A 26,165-nucleotide genomic window follows, 5' to 3' on the forward strand; every position below is an offset into this window, starting at 1 on the left:
ACCCCTACTCTCCACATTTCTGCAAGGGCTTAACTGGTCATGCCTCTTTTCCCTGTAAACACTCTCCAGAGTGTCTCACTTTAGAATCACACATTCATAGTCTTTTGAAGATTAAAATTTCCAACTTCTCTTTTTAACCCATTGTAAGAGAGGTAGAATTAAAATTGAAATCACTTGGCATTAATCTCTTGAGGGCATCAAAGTGCCATTAGTGGGAGAACAATTAAGCTTTCAAGCAAAAAAATTGAAAAATTACTTCATTTGCATTTTTGTCTTACCAGCTTGTGACTGCCTTGTTGGTTCAGATCAGCTGCATTTTCCCCAAAGGAAGAATTTGGATGTGGGTAAAAACAGACCACTGTACTTCTACTTGTATCTTATTTTTTATTTCACAATAGGGGGCTCCTTTGTAGACTTGACTGTACTATAACCTGTGTAAGCTTTGATTTTTTCAATAAAATGAAGGAGTTGGATAAAACCATCTCTCAATATTTCACTCAATTTCAATTCTCTAAATTCTCATTTCAGCAGTACTTCCTTCCTACAGCACCTTGTTCATCAGACTAATCTTGGCCTCATTATTTAGACTGGAACTTTTTCAATATTAAAGTATTACTGCTATGTTTGCTCTAAATCCTTGGCACAAAGGATATGATGTCACTAATATTAATAATTGTAATAATACAACTGCTATTTTGAATATGCTTAACAGGTAACAAAAGCTCTCTATATCAACTTCAAGAAATATATCTCAAGAAATATATCAATCCTATGAAGTATGTATTATCTCAGCTTTTCATATTAGAAAAGCTAAAGTTCAGAATTTAAACAAATTGCCCCAAATGCAAGCTAAAGTCACACCATTAATAAGCCATCCTATTTTCAGAACCTCAGGACACGTTTTTACACTCCAGTTCACAGGGAAGAACTGTCAGTTTAGTGGGAGGCATGGATGAGTTAATCTATGATATGTATGCATTTTGCAAAATCTGCACATAAAATCACCATGAACTCATTTCCTCCTGCCAAAGAAAAAGAAAGTCCCTTATAAAGAAAGATAAATTTGCAATTTCCACCCCATTTTCATGGTCAAATGAAAACATGCACAGGTAGATTCAAAATAGTATTTCTAGAACCAATGACACAGAACATCAATAATAAAAATGGAATCTTTGCATTCAGGTAGCTGGCAACAAAATTAATTACTGTTGAAAATTTAGGCATTCATATTTTACATTCTAGAAGGAAAGAAACAAAATATCTGTGAGCATAGTTTCACTTACAGCTCATCAATATTGATGGTAAAGTGAAAATAAGCAATATATATATATGTACAGCAGGGTACAATAAATTTAAATTTCCTCTTCCTTGAAAAGAAGGCTGTTTAAAAAATACATATATTGTTTTTGCCAATATGTGGTGTCCCTTATCAAAAGGAAAACCAAGCATACAGTAAATTACACGAAAAACTGCCAATCAACATATCAAAAATTCATATTTTAACTACCTATTTCAATATACTCAGCCCATGAACCATGACGTTTTCTGACCTGTACAGTGGGGACAAACACTATTCCTGACATGAATGAGCACTGGACGCTGTCATATCTAGTTCTTTTGGGTGGAACTTATCTTGATTTGGGGCAGTTTTCTCACTGCATGCATGTATCATTACTCAGATGATTTGTCAAAGGAGGCCCTTTGCAGGATTAGAAAACTAGACTATTTCGACTACAGCATTTCTGTGGTAATGTCTGTTTAGTGCTGTCGACATAATACTACAACATTAAAGGATGCTTCATTTAAAAGGTTGGGGACTGAGGCTTGGCTTCATAGACTGCAACTGGCAACCTACGAATCACATATATCCGGATGTTGCACCCTGTTTCACATGTTCTGTGTTGGCTCTCACACTATCTTATTTTGTTCTGCTAACCAGTTAAATTCAAAGTTCCAGACTTTCTATTCTAGTCAAGAAGGAGTAACAGGGACTAGAGATATACCCTCACATGAAAAGTCAAAAAGTGAGCTAAATATTTGAAATATTGTTTTTCAATATACTGAAGATTTGTCAACAGTGATTTCAAGAAGACCAAGAAAAAACCAAACTTAACAAGGTGAGCCTCACCATTACTTCAGCTTACTTCCCTGAGCAAATTTCTAGGCCACTGTACAAAAAGAGGAAAGCCAGGTGGAGTCCTCTGGACTCTGAGTTAGAAAGACAGAGCTGAAAATCTGAGGAAACCAAAGCAGTTAGGAGTCACAGACCATACTATCAAAAAGAAGAGAACTGAATTGAAAAAAAACAAAAACAAAACAACTTCCAATCTGCTACAGGCTCATCTTGAGCAATCAGTTGAGTAATAAGTGCATGCATGTGATAAAACTACCAAAGGCCAGGTTAGAAGCCATCCTCAAAATAATTAGATGTCACAATGCCCAGCACTCACCAAGGCCAGAGGTAGTGCTTATGTCTCCTGCACAGATAAGAAAAGTTTATCATTCATGAGTCAGTTGGCAGAGGATATGCAAAAGTCTTGCTTCAGCACTGAGGAGTAATTAGCCTGAAGTTGAGTGCTGTTTCATTTTCACTTAATAAATTTTAAAAGCAAGACCTAAAGAACTAAAGGGTTTTCATGTAACTTAACTACATCTCAGAACAGAGCTCAGGAATATTTAGAGGATGTTAAAAGTATTCAGCAACCAACAAGGTAATATTCACAAAGTCTGTTATCCAATTTAAACCATTAGGCACATGAAGTGGCAGAAAAACATGACACAAAATAAGGGGGAAAAAATCTATTGATCAAAACTAACCAAGGATGGACAAAGATGATAGAATTGGCAGTTAAGGGCATAAAAACAACTGTCATAATAATTGCATGAATCAGAAAGTTAAGTACAGAAGGACAGTATTGGAGGAATGGGAAGACAAGCCACAGATGGGGAGAAAGTATTTTAAGACACACCTGTGATGAAAGTCTATTATTCAAAATATTCAAAGAAATAATAAAATTAAATAATAATAAACAACTTGATTGAAAAATGGACCAAAAACCTTAACAGACACCTCATCAAAGAAAATAAAAAGGATGGCAGATAAGCAAATGAAAAGATATCCCATAAAGTATGTCTTAAATGAAAATCACAGTATTAATAAATCAACAGCAAAGTATCATTACACACCCATCAGAACAACCGAAATTCAAAATGCAGGCAATGTCAAAAGCTAGAGCAAATATGGAGCAAGACGAACTATTATTGACTGATGGTGACAAAGCAAAAAGGTACAGCCACTTTAGAAGACAGTTTGTCAGTTTCTTACTGAACTAAACACACTCTTACCATATGATCAAGCAATCATACTCCTTGGCATTTACCCTAAGGAGCAGAAAACTTATGTCCACATAAAAACCTGCATTATTTACAGCAGCTTTATTCATAGTGGTTAGAACTTTGAAGTAACCAAGATGTTCTTCAGTAGGTGAATGGATAAATTCAAGATAATATTACTCTAGTACATCAAGACAAATATTACTCAGTGCTAAAAAAGAAATGAGCTATCAAACCATGAAAAAAAAAAAAAACACAGAACCTTAAATGCATATTACTAAATGGAAAAAAGTCAATCTGGAAAGGATACACATTGTATAACTCAAAATAATAGGACCTCCTAGAATAGGCAAAATTTTGGAGACAGTAAAAGATCAGTAGTTGTCAAGAATTGGCGGAGTGAGGAGTAATGAACAGGTGATGAGCAGAGGATTTTTAAGGTGGTGAAAATACTGTGCCTGATGCCATAATGATGAATACATGTTATCATACATCTGTCCAAATATATAGAATATAAACACGATGAGAAATTTTATGTCTCCTATGAATTTTGAGTGATTATCTTGTGTCGACGTAGTTTTATCAATTGTAACAATATACCCACACTCTGTTGGGAGATGGTAATAATAGAGGGAGGCTGTGCATGTGTAGGAGTAGAAGGTATATTGGGAAATCCCTACATGGGCTCTTCAATTTTCCTATGAACGTCACCTCCTCCAAGTACATCTTAATTTCTAAAACAGTTAAGTAGAGTTGCTGAAGATGCAAAGACTCAATCTGAACTTCCTGATGTGGAAACTAAAATATCTAAGATGAAAAATGCAGTGGTTTGGATTAAGAGTAGATTAGACATTACAGAAGAAGTCACAGCAATAGAAATAATTTAAAGTGAAATACAGAGAAGGAAAGGGGGCTGGCGGGGGGGGGGGCGGGTAGAGCATCCATGGTCTGTGGGACAACTAACTTCAAGAGGCTTTATATATGTGTAGGTGAAACCTCCAGAAGACAGAAGCAGAAAGAATATTTGAAGAAATAATGGCCAAACTTTTTCCAAATTTAAAGAAAACTTCAGACTCATGGGCTCAAGTAGTTCAATAAACCGTAAGCACCGGAAACACAAAGAAAATTAAACCATGGAAGACCATAATCAAATTGTACAGGTGAGTAAAGACAAGAAAACTTTAAAAGCAATCATGGGGGTGGGGGAAACACGTACAGAGGAACAAAGAAGCAAAGATGACAACAGATTTCTCATGAAAAATAAGAAAGCAACGAAAACACAAACAAAATGGAAAAATATTGTCCAAGTATATTTTTCAAAATGACATTTAGTATCAGATAATCATCTCAGTATGCAGTAAAAACTTAGACAAAACGCAGTGTTGACTTCTGATCAAAACTCTTAGCCTACTGGAAGTAGAAGAAGGCTGTCTTAACTGGAAAAGTGGCATCTACAAGCCCACAGCTAATATCAGAGCTAATCAAGAAAGGAACCTCTTCCCTCTAGTATCAGGAACAAAGCCAGGATGTCTGCTTCTATCATTTTTACTTGGCATTATACTGGAACTCTTAGCCAAGAGAATAAAGCAATCAAAACCATCCCAGGCTTTACTCTGTATGAAAAAATGACGTTGATTAAAACATACACATGAAAATAATTAAAAGGTTCTAAAATATATAAAATAACTTTGAAAAAAGAAAAAGTTGGACAACTAGGACTGCCTGATATTAAGACTTTATTTATTATAAAATAAAGCTTTATGATAACCTGTATGATATACTGTATAACATAGGAAACTCTACTTAATGCTCTATAATGACCTATATGGGGAAAGAAGTGTTGATATATGTATATGTATAACTGATTCACTTTGCTGGTTTTGAACTTTCAAATTTTCAGTTTCTCCTACAAAACGAAGCTCTAGCTGCATTGTACCCACAAGACAGCATAGCAATGGAGATGTTTCTTGCCCAGGAGTCACTTGCTCTCAAGTTTGCAGCAGTGCCTTTCCCTCTCCTTTATGGTCCTTATCCTGCTTTATTCACTTACTTGACTGCCTTAGGAATAAAAATTTTTGACTATCAATCAATTTCTTATCTTCTGTTAACAAAGAGATAGTAAAATGGTTTCTCCCAGTAGTCTGAAGGGAGAAGTCACAGAAAGCTCTTAACACTCTCTCTGGTTCCCTCTGTTATTGGGTCCCAACTCATTTTCCACACCCTTTTTTTTAATAGTTTCTGAGCCAGTATACACATGAAGCTCTTATTTCATGCACACTATTTCCCACATTGCCAAACAATCTCTATGTGTTGTGTTTGCTTACTTAGCACGTAAAGGATATCCATGTGTAAACCATTAACAAAGAAAGAAGGAAAGAGAAAAGCATCGTTTACTTTTAAACTCATAGATTGGCATTTTCATTTCCAACAAACAGTAACCGGAAGTCATCTTATCTCTCTTCAAGAAGGATTGACAGAAAGAAAAGAACCCTTGACAGAAAAATGATGCCTTGCTGTTTGGTACAGGATATAAAAGGTTTAAAAATAAATGACGCACAGAAAATGAGAGGTTCTAAAAGTTCTCATCAACCATTTCATCAGTATAGGCTGGTATGGGTGTGATAGGGCATGTGATGCTGTCTTTCTACTGTTTTCAGTCATAAATCTTCAGATGTCAAGATATTGCTGAATCAAGCCTGTAAATTCCTCACTATACTGGGTCAACTCAAGTTACAGATCATGTTGCAATCATTTTTTTTTTTCCTCCTGCAAACTAACCCCAGCTGTGCCACCTTTTTTGTTTGTAATATTCTTTTTATTCACTTGCTTCTCAAGATGAGGAACAAATAATAAATATTATAAGAGTATTAAATAAGTTCACAATATCAGTTCACAACATCTTTTTATAATTCCTGCATAGATACAATTAAAACATGAAATAATTATTGCTTGTATATTTTGCATGCTTGTATTTATCCTCAAATATTTTAATAGTTTTCCATTATATACTTACAAATAAAACTTTTCATCCCATACTGGATTCAAGTTTCCAAAAATGGTTTTAGTCCTTCTTTTGTTCTTTCCCACTTGAACTGTAACATATGGGTCGCTAGACCCTGTTTTGTCTTTTGCCTGCAAGCCTTGTGCAGAAACCACTGAAACAAACCAAATTCAAACTTTTAGTATAAGTATTTTTGCAGAAACAAAAAACTGATAATGAAGGAAACGTTTTCTATTATTTTGTTCCCTGGGTTTGCAGACACAACCCCATTGCTTTCAGTCTCATGAACAACAGGATTTAACAAAATGTTTAATGAAAGAATCAATCACACAACATTAAAACCTTTCTTTGGCTAATATTTTCTTTTGCCTGTAATGAACAGTAGCTATAGACATACATCTACATATATTTATTACCTATATACTCATATGTCACTGCATGCATGTATAGACAAATGAGAATGCACAAACATTAAGCCAATTAATTAATTAATTCAGTAAATATTTTGAATTACCCAATGCAGTTCAAAGTCTGTGATTTAAAATATTTTTGTGTACATGAGTTTACTACCAGTATTAAAGAGAAGTTTCTTTACTTTACCTTTTGAATATAAAATGAGTGAATTAAGAGGCTTGGTAAATATTCACATGATAACCTATGCAGTTGCTGTTACTATTATGAGCAACTTCAGAAGTTCAAATTACTAGACATCACTACACTCAAATTGCATTCAGTCAAGGATCAAATGGATAAGGGGTATTGATCCAGGAGTAAGTAAAATGATATTTGTTTTCTCATTAAGAAAAATTGACTAAAGAGATTATTGGCTACTCTTGTCATTTATCTGTGTCAGGCAGCAACAAAACTAATCTCTTGTAAACTGCAGGGTATTGACAAATATAAAACAGAACTTTCTTTCTCTCAAAGAGGAAGATTAGATTAGACATGACTTTTGATTAGAATGAGACATGGACTGAAATGACGTCAATTATCTACCATACCTTTTAGAAATTTGAAGTTTCAATTAGACTTCAAAGTTGACAAGACTGAAAAAATCTTCTTATTTTGCCTATAACATTTATTAGCAGTGATTTCTAAGATATATAAAAATCTCAAAGTGGAATAAAAATTTTCAAAAAGACTTATGTTTACCTGTAATGGTTATTTTTGCTGACCACTTAGATGTCCCATCCAGTACACTCTGTTTGGCTGCCTTTGTGTACTGCACAAAATCTTCTTTAGAAATCTGAAACATTTCCTGAATTACTTCAAACACCTCTGGCCTGTTTGTCTCCCTGATCTTCATTCTTTCTTTCATGGCTGTAATAATGGTTTGAGTCTTATCTTCTGCACCATGCTTAGAACTCTTTTCTGCTGCTCCTATAATAGAAAATTTGATGGTGATGTAAATATACATGAAGCTCTTTTTCATAGACCAGGGGGAGGGTCAGAAAAAAAGGAAGAACATGAGAATGAATGAATGCTCTAATTCTCAGGAGTCAGATTAGCTTTTTCAGAAAATATCAGGAGAATAAGCACCATGCTAAGATTCAGAATGACTAGCCCTTATGCTACTGTAGGTAATGGACATCCACGATCCCAGGGTTTTTTAGTTGTATTACTGAACTGAATCACAGCTGTGCAAATATTTGGTTTGAATTTTTAAAAGCAACTTTCCAAACCAAAGGAACACACAAATCAAATGTGTTACATACCACACATATTTACTCATTGGGTAACCAAGACAAAATTGAGAAACAGATACATATGGCAAATTTCACTCAAAAATCAACATTTCAAATACTTGCATTCACCTAAAGTGCCTATTTTTAATTCATGAAACTTATCGTAATTAAAAGCTTACATTTTTCCTTGCAAAATGAAAACTACCACTATCCATTAGATTGAAATACAGGGTGATATTTTACTTGGAATGAAAGTGATTCTATTTAAAAAGGATTTAGAAACCACCAGACTGCACTATCCCTACATCATGGACCACAGATGTGCACTCTCATTCTATGATATGGCCACTTTTTTAAACAGGCTGAATTTTCACTTTCTACTCAAAAAGTAATTTTTTACTTCTAGGACATGTATTTGTTATGATTGGTCTTAATATTCTGGGCTATAAACTATCTTTGTGTTATAAACTCTTGTTAACAAATCCTGGCAGTGAAGAATTTCCAAAAGGCAATCCTCGAGTCCCTCAGCTTCTACAACCACCAGTCCGATAGTCTTAATGCTCTCTGTGGCCTCTGGGTTGCTCTGTATTCCCTGAGCAAACAGTGGACCTTGATTCTGACTCTCAAGGTTCCTTACTGACTGTGAAATAGGAAAGTAAAAGACCATGTATCAGGGTCCAGAGAGACTGTCACTGCTGAAACCAAACACTTTTTGGTACAGAAGCAACTGAGATATAATGAAAAGAATATTGTGGCTGTAGGTAGTAATCATTTCAATTTTTATCTCCAAGACTATAAATACTGCGAAACTTGTATTATATTTTTTGAAATACTGTATTTATGAAATAGGCATACTAATAGCTCATAAAATTGTTTAGAGATTGAATGTGATGATTTATCTACACAATTCCAACCACAAAGGATAGTCTCATTAAAGTTCTTTGAATCTACTTCTGTAAATGGTGTGCGCCTGATTTAAACACAGAAACTAAAAGGGAAGGTCAACTATGAACTTCCCTTATAACAAATTCATATAAAATTTAACATCAATATTTTAGTGAACATTTTCATTATTTGAAAATATACCATTTGTTTTCTAAAGTGGTAAAAGTGCATTCATAGTAATCAAGATGTAATTAAAGTATGGTAAAAGAGATGCATATTCTGTTGGTAGAAAGACCAGTTTGCCTGTCTTTACATAATTTTTTTAATGTTTGAAGATTTAAACCACATATGTAAAAAAGAATACTAATAATTAACGTATTCCGTTTAAGATATAATTTGAAGGGACATTCTTAATGCCATCAGTTCAGCTCAGTCGCTCAGTCGTGTCCGACTCTTTGCGATCCCAAGAATCGCAGCATGCCAGGCCTCCCGGTCCATCACCAGCTCCCAAAGTTTACTCAAACTCATGCCCATCGAGTCGGTGATGCCATCCAGCCATCTCATCCTCTGTTGTCCCCTTCTCCTCCTGCCCCCAATCCCTCCAGCATCAGGGTCTTTTCCAATGAGTCAACTCTTCTCATGAGGTGGCCAAAGTACTGGAGTTTCAGCTTCAGCATCAGTCCTTCCAATGAACACCCAGGACTGATCTCCTTGCAGTCCAAGGAACTCTCAAGAGTCTTCTCCAACACCACAGTTCAAAAGCATCAATTTTCTGGTGCTCAACTTTCTTCACAGTCCAACTCTCACATCCATACATGACCACTTAATGCCATAGTGATCTGTTAAAACATGCCCTAGAATAACTATATATTTGTGAGTTATGTACCTCTAAGCATTCTTGTAATTTGTTAATAATGGCTTCATTCCATAGAGCATAATTCTCACAGAGTAAAATTAGCATAGGCTAGACTACATAGTTGCAACTCCCCAAAAGAGATATTTTACTTCAAGTATTGGAATAATCATTAAATAGAAAAAAACAATAGTTGCTTGAAAAAGTCACCTGCAAGATTCAAAGTGCCTCAAAAGTTTGGTTTTAAAGGTGATTCAAAGAATGCCCAAAGGGTTAGAAGCATGATTAAAATATTGGCTTCCCCCAATATTTCATTTCTAAACAACTATACTTGTTATGTCTATTAATGCCTTCAAAGCTCTAGAAAAGTATGTTCAGTTCAGTTCAGTGGCTCAGTCGTGTCCGACTCTTTGCGACCCCATGAGTCGCAGAACGCCAGGCCTCCCTGTCCATAACCAACTCCCAGAGTTTACGCAATCCATGTCCATCGAGTCGGTGATGCCATCCAGCCATCTCATCTTCTGTCGTCCCCTTCTCCTCCTGCTCCCAATCCCCCCCAGCATCAGGGTCTTTTCCAGTGAGTCAACACGTCACATCAGGTGGCCAAAGTATTGGAGTTGCAGCTTCAGCAAAAATCCTTCCAATGAATACCCAGGACTGATCTCCTTTAGGAAGGACTGGTTGGATCTCCTTACAGTCCAAGGGACTCTCAAGAGTCTTCTCCAACACCACAGTACAAAAGCATCAATTTTTCGGTGCTCAGCCTCACATCCATACATGACCACTGGAAAAACCATAGCCTTGACCAGACGGACCTTTGTTGGCAAAGTAATGTCTCTGATTTTTAATACGCTATCTAGGTTGGTCATAACTTTCCTTCCAAGGAGTAAGCGTCTTTTAATTTCATGGCTGCAATCACCACCTGCAGTGATTTTGGAGCCCAAAAAAATAAAGTCTGACACTGTTTCCCCATCTATTTCCCATGAGGTGATGGGACCAGATACCATGATCTTAGTTTTCTGAATGTTAAGCTTTAAGCCAACTTTTTCACTCTCCTCTTTCACTTTCATCAAGGGGCTTTTTAGTTCCTCATCACTTTCTGCCATAAGAGTGATGTCACCTGCATATCTGAAATGTTAAAGTCCTCAAAAGTTAAATGCATTAACTTTTGGATTATTTTTCTAATTCAGGCAGAGCCAATTTACCGCCACCCACATAATAAATGTTCATCCCAATAATAACTACCAAATTCAAGGCTAGAATGTCAAAAGAATTTTCTTCTTAAGAAACTAAACCTCTCTACTTAACAACCACTGTTTAAATTCTCTTGAAGAATCAACTAGGAAAGCTTGACAATTAACTTTGAAGTAATTCACCAATGCTCTTGATGTTGGAGTAGCATATCTACTCTAATATTTACAGACAACAGACAGATCCATAAATTGCAAAATCACCAATCTGGGAGAGCAAGTTAGTAAAGACTTATGTTTGAGCCTTTTATCTATTATTTCTAGAAAAGACACATAATGTCTATGCTTTTGATATGAAAAATGATTCAACTTTGATTTAGTTTAGAGATACAGACCAATTCACAAATTTGTAACTCATCTACAATTACTTTTCATTGCCCCATCACTTACTGAACCCACATATTTCATCTTATTTTTCTAATGAAACTATTTCTTAAATAAATTTCCAGCTCTTTGGTTTATTATTTTCCTTTGGGCTTATTATGTTTATCTCAAAGTTATCAGAGATAAACAGATTTGTATATATAGGAGTCTTCCTTCAATGTATGTGGTAGAAGATCTAGCAGCTTCACTGAAATACAGTAATAAGTCAACCAGAGATCAACAATAAAGATCAAAGGAGATATTACATAATAAAAGCACTTTGTAAAGTGTAATACATTATCCAAATGGAACTCATATTTGTTACTTTTAAAAACACTTAATTGACAGATCAGAAAATGCAATTATGCAGAAGACTGCAAGGGAATTCAACCTTAGACAGAGGCAGGCTTATCTCACATGATGCCCTTAAGCCTAATTTAATGGAATAAAGCTAATTAGTTAGAAACCGTCATTTTTCTTTCATTTTTATTCATTACCCAAAGCATCTAAATTGCATATGAAAGTAACAGTTTCATCATTTTATATGGTAATTTATAATTTCAGTTTTCCTTTCAAATAATTATCTATATCTATATGTGGCAAATGCATCATCCCACCTTGGCCCCAGTCTCTTCTCTTTCCTATTCTTTCAACAGCTGTTCTAAAACATTTTCACTCTCCATTACTCTCCACTCTCAGCATATGATATTATCTTTTCTTTAAAAGAAATCCTGGCTTTCTAAATTCAGTGGTCACATTTTCTTCCCTCCCCCATGGAAAAAAGCAAAACAACAAAAGCCAAACTTGATTTATAGCATTTGCAGATTTCTGTGCTATAAATATTCCTAACATGGCCGATTTCAAGCAACTGCCTCACAGAATTCTTCAATATTTCTCAATCAACACTGATGTGACTACTTCTGTCAGTATTGATTTTATATACAGATTTTATATACAGTATTGATTTTATATACACACGTCCTCTACATACTAGTCTTTAAAGCCAACTTCAGTTATTTGTATTCCAAGTATCTAGTACACTGCTTGGAAAATAAGAAACACTCAATAAAGATAAAATGTTTATTGGGGGAATCTAAAAGAAAACAATTACTATATTTGGGTATTCAATTTGGCCCTGGGTTTAATTTAATGTGCTATAAACTTTTTGCACACTGTGACCATAAGGCCAAAAATATTGGAAGAAACAAGAATGAGTTGCTATGTAAAATTTCAGACATGCTTTGTCATATCTTATGAAAAGACAAAATACACTGGGCTCTTAGCTTCAGATTTAGAATTTTCAGAAGACAAATCTGTGCCCACCATTATAAAAGCAGAATTTGGTTGGCATATGTATTTCACACATTTAATAACAAAGCAAATGCATAAGTCCAAATACCAGTGAAAAAAGTAAATCAAGAAAACTACTTTTAAATAAGACCAAAGAGCATAGCGCTCATGGTGCTGTGGTTACAGAAGGAGTCAGCCTTCTATTTAAATTCTGATTTGCTCCTTATGATCTGAACTTGGGCTAGTTAATTCTTCCTGTAAGCTTTAGTTTTGTCATCTGAGAAAAAGAAGGAAATAATATTACTGTTTTCCTTTACAGGGTTACTGCAAGGATTAAATGAGATATTGATATAGTTTCAATACTAATAATTGAATAAGCACAGGGATTTCAGGACAAAGGTGTGGGTATAGCATTTATTAAAGAATTTCACATTAATAAGAAATTTTAGGGTTTTGCACTTCACTTGCCCCATGAAGCAACTCCTTGAAAATTTTGCCCTAGACAGTGTCATGCTCAGCATCTGCCAAGGCTAAATGCTCTATTAACTGTTCACTAGATCGGAGTTCAATGACAACAGAGTTCAAAGAGACTGCAGAAAAGAATAATGATAACAAGAATGTTAACAGAAATTTATTATTAACACCCATTAACCCTTTACCTGCATTTGAAGCTGATGAATCCAGAGATTGCAAGTGGTTAATAACCCTGCACTTAGGATCTGATACTGAGCCATGTGTCTTCCTAAGAGTGTCTAATCTGATAAACTTTACTGCTTTTACTGTCTTTACCAGTAAAATTGTGTAGGTGGACCTGCTTTTGTTGTCCCTGCTTTCCTCTCCCTTGAAATCACATAGGTGGGCATGTAGCTGGCATTTCCTACTCTTTCCCTTTAGCTGTTTTTACAACCAGATAATCTTAATCCTCCTCTTTTACCATGCCTTCAATCTTTCAAGGAACAACTTCGCGACTCCCACGTCTTTAAGTCAGCCACCTCCTTTTTCTTGTAAGATCAAAGTCACACACTCCACATGATTTCTCCCACACAACAAAGGACTGATGTTTAACAAGAGGGTAACTGGAGGAGCACAGATCCAGCCTAGCATCATCTCCCACCCCTGGAGGTGGGGAATGTGGGCTGGGAGCCCCCTTTCCAGGAACTGCCACCTTCTACAAAGTGACTTCACTGTCATCAAACCTACAGCTCCAAACAAACAGAAGCAACCATTCCTGCCCTCTCCACTAGACCAAACCCACCAAATTCCATCATCCAATTTTTAGTAAATGCAATCTTAGAAGTTTAGAAACATTTGCGTCTCAAAATCCTTCACAAAATCAGGAATGCACTCTCACAATTGTATATCAAAACTGCATCTCTTAAGCATTATTTAGATATTTGCTTTCTCGAGATTTCCGAATCATTTCAGAGTCTAAATCTATCTATAGGGATTACGGGAGCAAATAACTTGTTAAAAAAAAAAAAAAGAGGGGGCAACTTAAAAAACATTTTTACTGTGTAAGAGAAAAAGAAGGGAGCAAGGAAGGGATAGGAAGAAGACAGAACTTTTTGGTCTCGCCACTTAGCTACATAGATTACTTCAAATCCTTTTCAAAAAGAGAAAGAAATAAAATGGATAGAAACAAAAAATTAAACAAAATTAAACAAAAAAGTTTTTTTTCTTTTTCTCTATTTTTAAATAGCCTCTGACATCTAGAAATTTGGCTAACACAACTGGTTCACACTGTGGCTGGAAGCTGTCCCAGCGCTCACCACTAGGCAATCTTGCTCTCCAGCTGGGTGTAAGGATTCTCACAGGTCATCAACCTTGCACATGGTCCCTCTTTAAACAAATAAGACCACTCTGTAAGTTTTTCTAAGCACGGTTGAAAACCAGGTCACTGTGTGACCACAAAATACCAAACATCCTCCTCCATATATGAGTAACTACTGCTTCTTTACTAAATTCAGCTATTAGTCTCTCTTGTCTGTTTTCTTATAGATAAGATTTTTTTCTTTTATGTACACAATAACAGGATTGTCCTCACTATAAGGCAATACCTGAGCCAGAGAAATCCTCTCTTTTTAAATCCTCTCTTACTGAAATGCCCTGTGGCTCACCCTGGTGTGCATTCTCCATCAAAGCCATGGGTAATAAACTGAACTTTTAAAACCACAGGAGTGTTCTTAGTGATCTTTAACTGGAGAGCATTGAGAGGTATTATTAATCCTTTTCACATATATGGAAAATGGTGCTCAGAGAGGTTTTAGGAAACTCTTACTAGTGACAGGATTAGAAGCCAGATCTTTCTCAAGTAGCTCAGGACTCCAAAAAGATACATATAGATAGACAGCCTTTTTTCTTAGGTTATATAGAATATTTCTGTCATATTGCTGCTGCTGCTAAGTCGCTTCAGTCGTGTCTGACTCTGTGCGACCCCATAGACAGTAGTCCACCAGGCTTCTCCGTCTCTGGGATTCTCCAGGCAAGAATACTGGAGTGGGTTGCCATTTCCTTCTCCAATGCATGAAAGTGAAAAGTGAAAGTGAAGGCACTCAGTTATGTCCAACTCTTCAAGACCTCATGGACTGTAGCCTACCAGGCTCCTCCATCCATGGGATTTTCCAGGCAAGAGTACTGGAATGGGTTCCCATTGCCTTCTCCATCTGTCACATTAAGTGAGGTATAGTCACCCTTTTTGTATCCCCACATACCCTGAAAATGATCCATTATGAGGTTATTCCTTTGGATTAAGAAACTGATCACTGTATTAAAGTAAGTTAACTATTGATTCCACTTTTATCCAAGTTATCTTATCAAATCATTTCCTAGTTAGTATTGAAAAGTCAGCATTGTGAGTATGTTGTGACTGTAGATAGAGACGATAGAGAGTGGGTGAGCCTCGAGCTTGGTGGGTTGGCCATAGAGGGAAGTCCTAGGGAGTCATCTGGAAGGGAAGGCTTGGGAAGCCAAGGTCTGGGCATCATAGATTGTCTAAAAGACAGAGAGAGGAGGAAAGCACTAGAAATAAAATTCAACAACTTTCCATTTCCCCCTCTAGGGATCCATTTTGCACATTTCTTTATAATTAGGAGAGATCATTAGGCTAGGAGTTCAGAGACCTTAGTTGTAACCCTACCTATGTTATTCACTTGTTTTTTTTTTTTTTTTATATATGATACTGAGCTGTCTGCACTAAGTAAAATCAGTAGCTTGGATTCTTCCAATTCATGGATCTCAAAGGCTCCCCTAATGATCTATGGTTTAATGGAAGAATGATCTCTAAACTATTTCATGCTATTTCTAATTGCGCTCTCATGTCCTTATTTGTTGCTTCCCAATATTTATTACGCAGTTAGCTGTGCTTACACGTGTGCTAAATTATGGGGAAACAAAGACTGGTCCCCACCCTAAAGCAGCAAATACAAAGCTTCTTAAGTGCTGATTATGTAAACATACTTTGTATAATTGCTATTGACAAAGCAAAATGTAAAAAGTTTCTAAGATATGTGTTCATATTTATGCACCTAAGTTGTAGAAAATATGTCTGAACCCAGGGACAACACTGATAACTTTTTTTTCTAGATCTGAAAGCCCAGAATAAAGCTCGTACCCACAGTAGCTGTTCAACCTATACAAATAACATATGTCTTAAGATAGCATGGTTGGAAAATGTGGTAACACAAATACCCCACCCCCAAAAAATCAGTAGTTTGCAGACAGGAATGCACGAGCCAGATTTTGTCAATGATATGAAGTCACAATGGCTAAGCATTAGTGCACAGAAGCTTAACATAATGTTAGTGGGAAACACAGAACAAAATAATACATCTCACAAGATGCTGCTTTCCTGAACACTTGATGAAATGCTTTCTCTTTTTATGCAGATACTTGAAATTTCCAGTTAGGAACTAAAACTAGGTAGAATGCTTTTTTCAGTGGGACTCTGGGATTTCTTTTTTGGAGATGTGTAAGAAAGTGCTGGCCAACTGGGTTAGGCTTCATGGTTACTTGCATATTTTTCTGATTTTGAAGTTATTTTTTTCTAAAAAGGCAATCAAGGGAAATATTTCTTGCATGAAATCTCTTTTACATGTGTCTCACTCTACATACGACCTCATCCCAACCAACATACACTTCTTTTTTTCACGTTTTCCTAGTTTAAAACTGCCACCATAACTGCTTGGACAAGGTCCTTATGGGTTACACCTTAGGGTGTAACCTCCTAGAGGTGACACCTCCTAGAATAATAGAAATAAAAACAAATATAAACTAATGGGACCTAATTAAACTTAAAAGCTTTTGTACAGCAAAGGAAATAATAGACAGATTAAAAGACAACACTCAGAATGGAAGAAAACAATTGCAAATGAAACAACTGACAAAGGATTAATCTCCAGAATATATTAGTGGCTCTTACATCTCAATATCAAGAAAAAAAAAGCCCAATCAAAAAATGGGCAGAAAACCTAAACAGACATTCCTCCAAAGAAGATATACAAATGGCCAATAAACACATAAAAAAGAGGCTCAACATCACTCATTATGACAGAAATGCAAATCAAAACTACAATAATATATCACCTCACATCATTCATAATTGCCATCATCAAATAATCTACAAACAATAAATGCTGGAGAGGCTTCAGAGAAAAGGGAAACTTCCTACACTGTTGGTGTGAATGTAAACTAATACAACCATTGTGGAGAACAGTATGGAGATTCCTTAAAAAGCTAGGAAAAATATCTAGCCTATGACCCAGCAACTCCACTACTGGACATATAGCCTAAGAAAATCACAATCCAAAAATATATATATGTATCCCAGTGTTCACTGCAGCACTATTTACAATAGCCAGGACATGGAAGCAACCCTGATGTCCACTGAAAGATGAATGGGTAAAGAAGATGTGGTATATATATACAATGGAATATTACTCAGCCATAAAAAAGAACTAATTTGAGTCAGTTCTAGAGAGGTGAATGAACCTAGAGCCTGTTATACAGAGTGAAGAAAATCAGGAAGAGACAAACAAGTAGAAAATTCCACAAAACAACTTCTGAATGCTGGCGGAGGACACCAGGCACCCAGAATGGCAGCCCATTCTCTTTGAAATGAGGCAGGACAAGATATAAAAGATAAAAAGAGAGACAAAAAGAGTTAGGGACAGAGACCCATCCCGGGGAGGGAGTTGTGAAGGAGGATAAGTTTCCAAACACCAGGAAACAGGCAGGTCTTTGGGGAGTTTTGGAATCTCAGAGGGCAACATAACTGGGAGAAAAAACAAAAAACACAGATTATGCACCTAACCGCAACTCCCAGGGGAGAAGCAGTCCAGAAGCTCGCATCCACCAGCAGCGAGCGGGGGCTGAAGAGGGAGACAGGGGCTGCATGCTTAGGGTAAGGACCAGGGCTGAATGTCCTGAGGACAATCTGAGGGAGTTAATGTGAGACAGCAACCCAAACTGTGGGATAGCCAGAGAGGGGGGGAAGAAAAGAGAGAGAGAACTTTCCCGAGAAAAGCTATAAGGCAACACCTGGCCTGCTCACAGAACAAAGGACCAAGTGAAAACCAGGGGAGAGCTAACTGGCTGCAGGCCGGCCCCTCCCCCCGCTGGAGGCAGAGAGGCAGGCAGTTGACAGCCAGAGCCAGAAAGAGGGGCAATCTCCGCCCCAGAGATGGCATCCTCCAACAAACTGTGAGCAGGTTCCCAGTTGCTAACCAAGTCTTCCTGGGATCCTGGAGGGTTGACATTGGTCAGGAGGGCCGCAGTCAGAGATAAGCTCCCTAGAGGAGACACATGGCACACCTGAGACGGTGCTCCTGCTGTGCACCCAGGAAACCAAGGGGCTGGGACCAGTGAGGCGATAAGACACACCGCCCAGCTGGGGAGGGTGTGCTCACCAAACACCTGGTCGCCTGCGCTGCTTGGACCTGGGAAGGGCACAAACCACAGGCCCAACCAAGTCTGTGCTTTTGTGGAGTACCTGAGAACCTGAACCTAAGCAACTTAGACCTGGGAAGTGCACGAAACCCAGGGCCCACTTAAGACAGTTCCCCTGCAGAGCAACCTGGAGCCTGAGCAGTATAGACTGAGAAAGCACACATGTGTGAGCGGGGGCAAACCCAGCGTGGCCCAGACACTGCGAGCACTCCCCACACACACCAGTGACATTTGTTTGCAGTGTTCCTCCCTCCCCGCAGCACAACTGAACAAATGAGCCTAAATAAGTGACAACCTTCACCCCCTTGTGTCAGGGCCTAAGTTAGATACTGAAGAGACTTGCAAACAGAGGAAGCCAAAATAAAGAAGAGGAAACCGCTTTGGAAGTGACAGGGGCAACAGATTAAAACCCTGTAGTTAGCACTGACTACATTGAAAGGGGCCTATAGACCTTGAGAAGAAGTGTAAGCTGGAACAAGAAACTATCTGAAACTGAACTGACCCCACACTGCCCTCAACAGGTCCAGAGAAATTCCTAGATACATTTTACTATTATCATTTTTTAATTAAAAAAATTTTTTTAAGTTTTTTATTACTCCTTTAATTTTCATTTTTATAGCCTACTATTACCTTACAAAAAAAGATCCCATTTTTAAAGCAAATTCCATATATATATATTTTTATAGTTTTTGTGATTTTTTTTTTGAATATTGTATTTTTGAGAGTCTAACCTCTAGATTGTTAATCTTTGCTTTTTGGTATTTGTTATCAATTTTGTACCTTTAAGAATCCAATCTTCAGTACCCATTTTTACTTAGGAGTGTGATTACTGGTTTGATTGCTCTCTCCCCTTTTGACCCTCTTTTTTATCCCCCAGGTCACCTCTATTTCCTCGCTACCCTTCTCTTCTCTACCCAGCTCTGTGAATCTCTTTGGGTGTTCCGGGCTGTGGAGAACACTTAGGGAACAGATTACTGGCTAGATCTGTCTCTCTTCCTTTGACTCCCCCTCTTCTCCTCCTGGTCACCTCTATCTCCTTCCTCCTTCTTCTCTTCTCTATGTAACTCCATGAACCTCTCTGAGTGTTCCAGACTGTGGAGAGCACAAGGGATTGATTACTGGCTAGATTGCTCTCTCCCCTTTTGATTCCCCCTCTTCTCCTCCTGGTCACTTCTATCTCCCTCTTCCCTCTTCTCTTTTCCATGTAACTCTGTGAACCTCTATGGGTGTCCCTCACTGTGGAGAATCTTTTCACCATTAATCTAAATGTTTTATCATAGGTGCAGTATGGATAAGTCTTGAGGCTACTGTAAGAATAAGACTGAAAGCCAAAGGCAGGAGGCTTAAACCCAAAACTTGAGAACACCAGAAAACTCCTGACTCCAGGGAACATTAATTGAAAAGAGCTCACCCAAAAGCCTCCATACCTACACTGAAACCAAGCTCCACCCAAGAGCCAACAAGTTTCAGAGCAAGACATACCAAGCTAATTCTACAACTCACGGACATAACCCTGAGCATTAAAATACAAGCAGCCCAAAGTCACATCAAACCCATAGACAACTCAAAACTCACTACTGGACACTTCATTGCACTCCAGAGAGGAGGCCAGCTCCACCAGCCAGAACACCAAAGCAAGCCTCCCTAACCAGGAAATCTTGACTAGCCACTCACCCAACCCCACCCACAGGGAGAAACCTCCACAATAAAGATCAACCACAAACTTCCAGCATACAGAAAGGCCACCCCAAAACAGCAACCTAAACAAGATGAAAAGCCAGAGAAATAGTCAGCAGGTAATGGAACATGATAAATGCCCACCAAGCCAAACAAAAGAGGAGCAGATAGGGAGTCTACCTGAAAAAGAATTCAGAATAATGATGGTAAAAATGATCCAAAATCTTGAAAACAAAATGGAGTTACAGATAAATAGCCTGGAGACAAAGATTGAGAAGATGCAAGAAATGTTTAACAAGGACCTAGAAGAAGTAAAAAAAAGAGTCAATCAATAATGAATAATGCAATAGCTGAGATCAAAAACACTCTGGAGGGAACCAAAAGTAGAATACCTGACGCAGAAGATAGGATAAGTGAGGAGGAAGATAGAATGGTGGAAATAAATGAAGCACAGAGGGGAAAAAAAGAATTAAAAGAAATGAGGACAACCTCAGAAACCTCTGGGACAATGTTAAATGCCCCAACATTCGAATCATAGGAGTCCCAGAAGAAGACAAAAAGAAAGGCTATGAGAAAATACTTGAGGAGATAATAGTTGAAAACTTCCCTAAAATGGGAAAGGACATAGCTACCCAAGTGCAAGAAACCCAGAGAGTCTGAAACAGGATAAACCCAAGGTAAAACACCCCAAGATACATATTAATAAAATTAATGAAGATCAAATATTAAAAGCAGCAAGGGAAAAACAACAAATAACACAGAAGGGGATTCTTATAAGGAAAACAGCTGATCTTTCAATAGAAACTCTTCAAGCCAGAAGGGAATGGCAGGACATACTTAAAGTGATGAAAGAGAAAAACCTACAACCCAGATTATTGTACCCAGCAAGGACCTCATTCAAATATGAAGGAGAAATAAAAAGCTTTACAGACAAGCAAAAGCTGACAGAATTCAGCACCAGCAAACCAGCTTTTCAACAAATGCTAAAGGATCTTCTCTAGACAGGAAACAGAAAAGGTGTATAAACTGGAACCCAAAACAACAAAGTAAATGACAACGGGATCATACTTATCAATAATTACCTTAAATGTAAATGGGTTGAATGCCCCAACCAAAAGAAAAAGTCTGGCTGAATGGATACAAAATCAGGATCACTATATATGCTGTCTACAGATTGAAAGTGAAGGGCTGGAAAAAGATATCACACACAAATGGAGACCAAAAGAAATCAGGAGTAGCAATGCTCATATCAGATAAAATTGACTTTGAAATAAAGGCCATGAAAAGAGACAAAGAAGGACACTACATAATGATAAAAGGATCAATCAAAGAAGAAGATATAACAATTATAAATATACATGCACCTTTATCTTCGACAAAGGAGGCAAGGATATACAATGGAAAAAAGACAACCTCTTTAACAAGTGGTGCTGGGAAAACTGGTCAAACACTTGCTAAAAGAATGAAACTAGAACACTTTCTAACACCATACACAAAAATAAACTCAAAATGGATTAGAGATTTAAATGTAAGACCAGAAACTATAAAGTTTCTAGAGGAGAACATAGGCAAAACACTCTCCAACATAAATCACAGCCGGATCCTCTATGACCCACCTCCCAGAATATTGGAAATACAAGCAAAAATAAACAAATGGGACCTAATGAAACTTAAAAGCTTTTGCACAACAAAGGAAACTATAAGTAAGGTGAAAAGACAGCCCTCAGATTGGAAGAAAATAATAGCAAATGAAGAAACAGACAAAGGATTCATCTCAAAAATATACAAGCAACTCCTGAAGCTCAATTCTGGAAAAATAAATGACCCAATCAAAAAATGGGCCAAAGAACTAAACAGACATTTCTCCAAAGAAGACATACAGATGGCTAACAAACACATGAAAAGATGCTCAACATCACTCATTATCAGAGAAATGCAAATCAAAACCACAATGAGGTACCATTACACGCCAGTCAGGATGGCTGCTATCCAAAAGTCTACAAGCAATAAATGCTGGAGAGGGTGTGGAGAAAAGGGAACCCTCTTACACTGTTGGTGGGAATGCAAACTAGTACAACCACTATGAAGAACAGTGTGGAAATTTCTTTAAAAATTGGAAATAGAACTGCCATATGACCCAGCAATCCCACTTCTGGGCATACACACCGAGGAAACCAGATATGAAAGAGACACGTGCACCCCAATGTTCATCACAGCACTGTTTATAATAGCCAGGACATGGAAGCAACCTAGATGCCCATCAGCAGATGAATGGATAACGAAGCTGTGGTACATATACACCATGGAATATTACTCAGCCGTTAGAAAGAATTCATTTGAATCAGTTCTAATGAGATGGATGAAACTGGAGCCCCTTATACAGAGTGAAGTAAGCCAGAAAGATAAAGAACATTACAGCATACTAACACATATATATGGAATTTAGAAAGATGGTAATGATAACCCTATATGCAAAACAGAAAGAGAGGCACAGAAGTAAAGAACAGACTTTTGGACTCTGTGGGAGAAGGTGAGGGTGGGATGTTTCGAGAGAACAGCATGTATATTATCTATACTGAAACAGATCACCAGCCCAGGTGGGATGCATGAGACAAGTGCTCGGGCCTGGTGCACTGGGAAGACCCAGAGGACTCGGGTGGAGAGGGAGGTGGGAGGGGGGATCGGGATGGGGAATACGTGTAACTCCATGACTGATTCATGTCAATGTATGACAAAACCCACTGCAATGCTGTGAAGTAATTAGCCTCCAACTAATAAAAATAAATGGAAAAAAATATATATATATGCACCCAACATAGGAGCACCACATATGTAAGGCAAATGCTAACAAGAATTAAAGGGGAAATTAACAGTAACACAGTAATAGTGGGAGAATTTAATACCCCACTCACACCTATGGATAGATCAACTAAACAGAAAATTAGCAAAGAAACACAAACTTTAAATGATACAATAGACTGGTTAGACTTAATTGATATCTATAGGACATTTCACCCCAAAACGATGAATTTCACCTTTTTCTCAAGTGCACACAGAACCTTCTCCAGGATAGATCACACCCTGGGTCATAAATCTAGCCTTGGTAAATTCAAAAAAATTGAAATCATTTCAAGCATCTTTTCTGAACACAATGTGGTAACATTAGATGTCAATTATAGCAGATGACACCACCCTTATGGCAGAAAGTGAAGAGGAACTAAAAAGCCTCTTGATGAAAGTGAAAGAGGAGAGTGAAAAAGTTGGCTTAAAGCTTAACGTTCAGAAAACTAAGATCATGGCATCTAGTCCCATCACCTCATGGGAAACAGATGAGGAAACAGTGGAAACAGTGTCAGATTTCATTTTTAGGGGCTCCAAAATCACTGCAGATGTGACTGCAGCCATGAAATTAAGACGCTTACTCCTTGGAAGGAAAGTTATGACCAACCTAGATAGCATATTAAAAAGCAGAGACATTACTTTGCCAACAAAGGTCCATCTGGTTAAGGATATGGTTTTTCCACTGGTTATGTAGGGATGTGAGAGTTGGACTGTGAAGAAAGTTGAGCACCGAAAAATTGATGTTTTTGAACTGTGGTGTTGGAGAAGACTCTTGAGAGTCCCTTGGACTGCAAGGAGATCCAACCAGTCCATCCTAAAGGAGATCAGTCCTGGGTGTTCATTGGAAGGACTGATGCTGAAGCTGAAACTCCAATATATTGGCCACCTCATAAGAAGAGTTGACTCACTGGAAAAGACCCTGATGCTGGGAGGGATTGGGGGCAGGAGGAGAAGGGGATGACAGAGGATGAGATGGCTGGATGGCATCACCGACTCAATGGGCATGAGTTTGAGTAAACTCCGGGAGTGTGTGATGGACAGGGAGGCCTGGTGTGCTGCGATTCATGGGGTCGTAAAGAGTCAGACACGACTGAGCAACTAAACGGAACTGAACAGGGAAAAAAACTATTAAAAATACAAACATATGGAGGCTAAACAACACGCTTCTGAATAGTCAACAAATCACAGAAGAAATTTAAAAAGAAATCAAAATATGCATAGAAATGAATGAAAATGAAAACACAACAACCCAAAACCTATGGGATTCAGTAAAAGCAGTGCTAACAGGAAGGTTCATAGCAATACAAGCTTACCTCAAGAAACAAGAGAAAAATCAAATAAATAACCTAACTCTACACCTAAAGCAACTAGAAAGAAGAAATAAAGACCCCAGGGTTAGTAGAAGGAAAGAAATCATAAAAATTAGGGCAGAAATAAATGAAAAAAGAAACAAAGGAGACCATAGCAAAAATCAATAAAGTGAAAAGCTGGTTCTTTGAGAAGATAAATAAAACAGACAAACCATTAGCCAGTCTCATCAAGAAAAAAAGGGAGAAGAATAAAATCAACAAAATTAGAAATGAAAATGGAGAAATCACAACACACAGAAATACAAAGGATCATAAGAGACTACTATCAGCAACTATATGCCAATAAAATGGACAATTTGGAAGAAATGGACAAATTCTTAGAAAAATATAACTTTCCAAAACTGAACCAGGAAAAAAAAGAAAACCTTAACAGATCCATCACAAGAACAGAAATCGAAACTGTGATCAGAAATCTTCCAGCAAACAAAAGCCCAGGACCAGATGGCTCCACAGCTGAAATCTGCCAAACATTTAAAGAGCTAACACCTATCCTACTCAAACTCTTCCAGAAAATTGCAGAAGAGGGTGAACCTCCAAGCTCATCCCGTGAGGTCATCGTCACCCTAATACCAAAACCAGACAAAGATGCCACCAAAAAAGAAAACTACAGGCCAATATCACTGATGAACATAGATGCAAAAATCCTTAACAAAATTCTAGCAAACAGAATCCAACAACATATTAAAAAGATCATGTATCATGATCAAGTGGGCTTTATCCCAGGGATGCAAGGATTCTTTAATATCTGCAAATCAATCAATGTAATACACCACATTAACAAATTGAAAGATAAAAACTATACGATTATCTTAATAGATGCAGAGAAAGCCTTTGACAAAATTTAACATCCATTTATGATAAAAACCCTCCAGAAAGCAGGAATAGAAGGAACATACCTCAAAATATTAAAAGCTATATATGACAAACCAACAGCAAACATTATCCTCAGTGGTGAAACACTGAAAGCATTTCCCCTAAAGTCAGGAACAAGACAAGTGTGCCCACTCTCACCACTACTATACAACATAGTTTTGGAAGTTTTGGCCACAGCAATCAGAGCAGAAAAAGAAATAAAAGGAATCCAGATTGGAAGAAAAGGAAGTAAAACTCTGTTTGCAGATGACATGATCCTCTACATAAAACTCTAAAGACTTCACCAGAAAATTACAGGAGCTAATCAATGAATATAGTAAAGTTGCAGGATATAAAATTAACATACAGAAATCCCTTGCATTCCTATACACTAACAATGAGAAAACAGAAAGAGAAATTTAGGAAACAAGTCCATTCACCATTGCAACGAAAAGAACAGAATACTTAGGAATATATCTACTTATGACCAACCTAGACAGCATATTAAAAAGCAGAAACATTACTTTGCCAACAAAGGTCCGTCTAGTCAAGGCTATGGTTTTTCCAGTGGTCATGTATGGATGAGAGTGGGACTGTAAAGAAAGCTGAGGGCCAAAGAATTGATGCTTTTGAACTGTGGTGTTGGAGAAGACTCTTGAGAGTCTTTGGACTGCAAGGAGATCCAACCAGTCCATCCTAAAGGAGATCAATCCTGGGTGTTCTTTGTAAGGACTGATGTTGAAGCTGAAACTCCAATACTTTGGCCACCTCATGCAAAGAGTTGACTCATTGGAAAAGACCCTGATGCTGGGAGGGAATGGG

At 37.5% G+C, this 26,165-nt stretch overlaps 1 protein-coding gene across 2 annotated transcripts in view; it reads right to left on the reverse strand.

The window, feature by feature from the left end:
- UNC13C (unc-13 homolog C) overlaps window positions 1–26,165 on the reverse strand; it is a 621,734-nt gene that overhangs the window by 343,524 nt on the left and 252,045 nt on the right. For both annotated transcript variants that reach the window (XM_065940669.1, XM_065940670.1), the window contains 2 exons: window positions 7,487–7,714; window positions 6,347–6,488 (listed from right to left, as the gene is read on the reverse strand). In XM_065940669.1, coding sequence (XP_065796741.1) covers window positions 6,347–6,488; window positions 7,487–7,714 — 370 coding nt within the window. The remainder of the gene's footprint in view (window positions 1–6,346; window positions 6,489–7,486; window positions 7,715–26,165) is intronic.

Source organism: Muntiacus reevesi, chromosome 7 (genome assembly GCF_963930625.1).
Source record: "Muntiacus reevesi chromosome 7, mMunRee1.1, whole genome shotgun sequence".
In the NCBI taxonomy this organism is placed as follows: domain Eukaryota; kingdom Metazoa; phylum Chordata; class Mammalia; order Artiodactyla; family Cervidae; genus Muntiacus; species Muntiacus reevesi.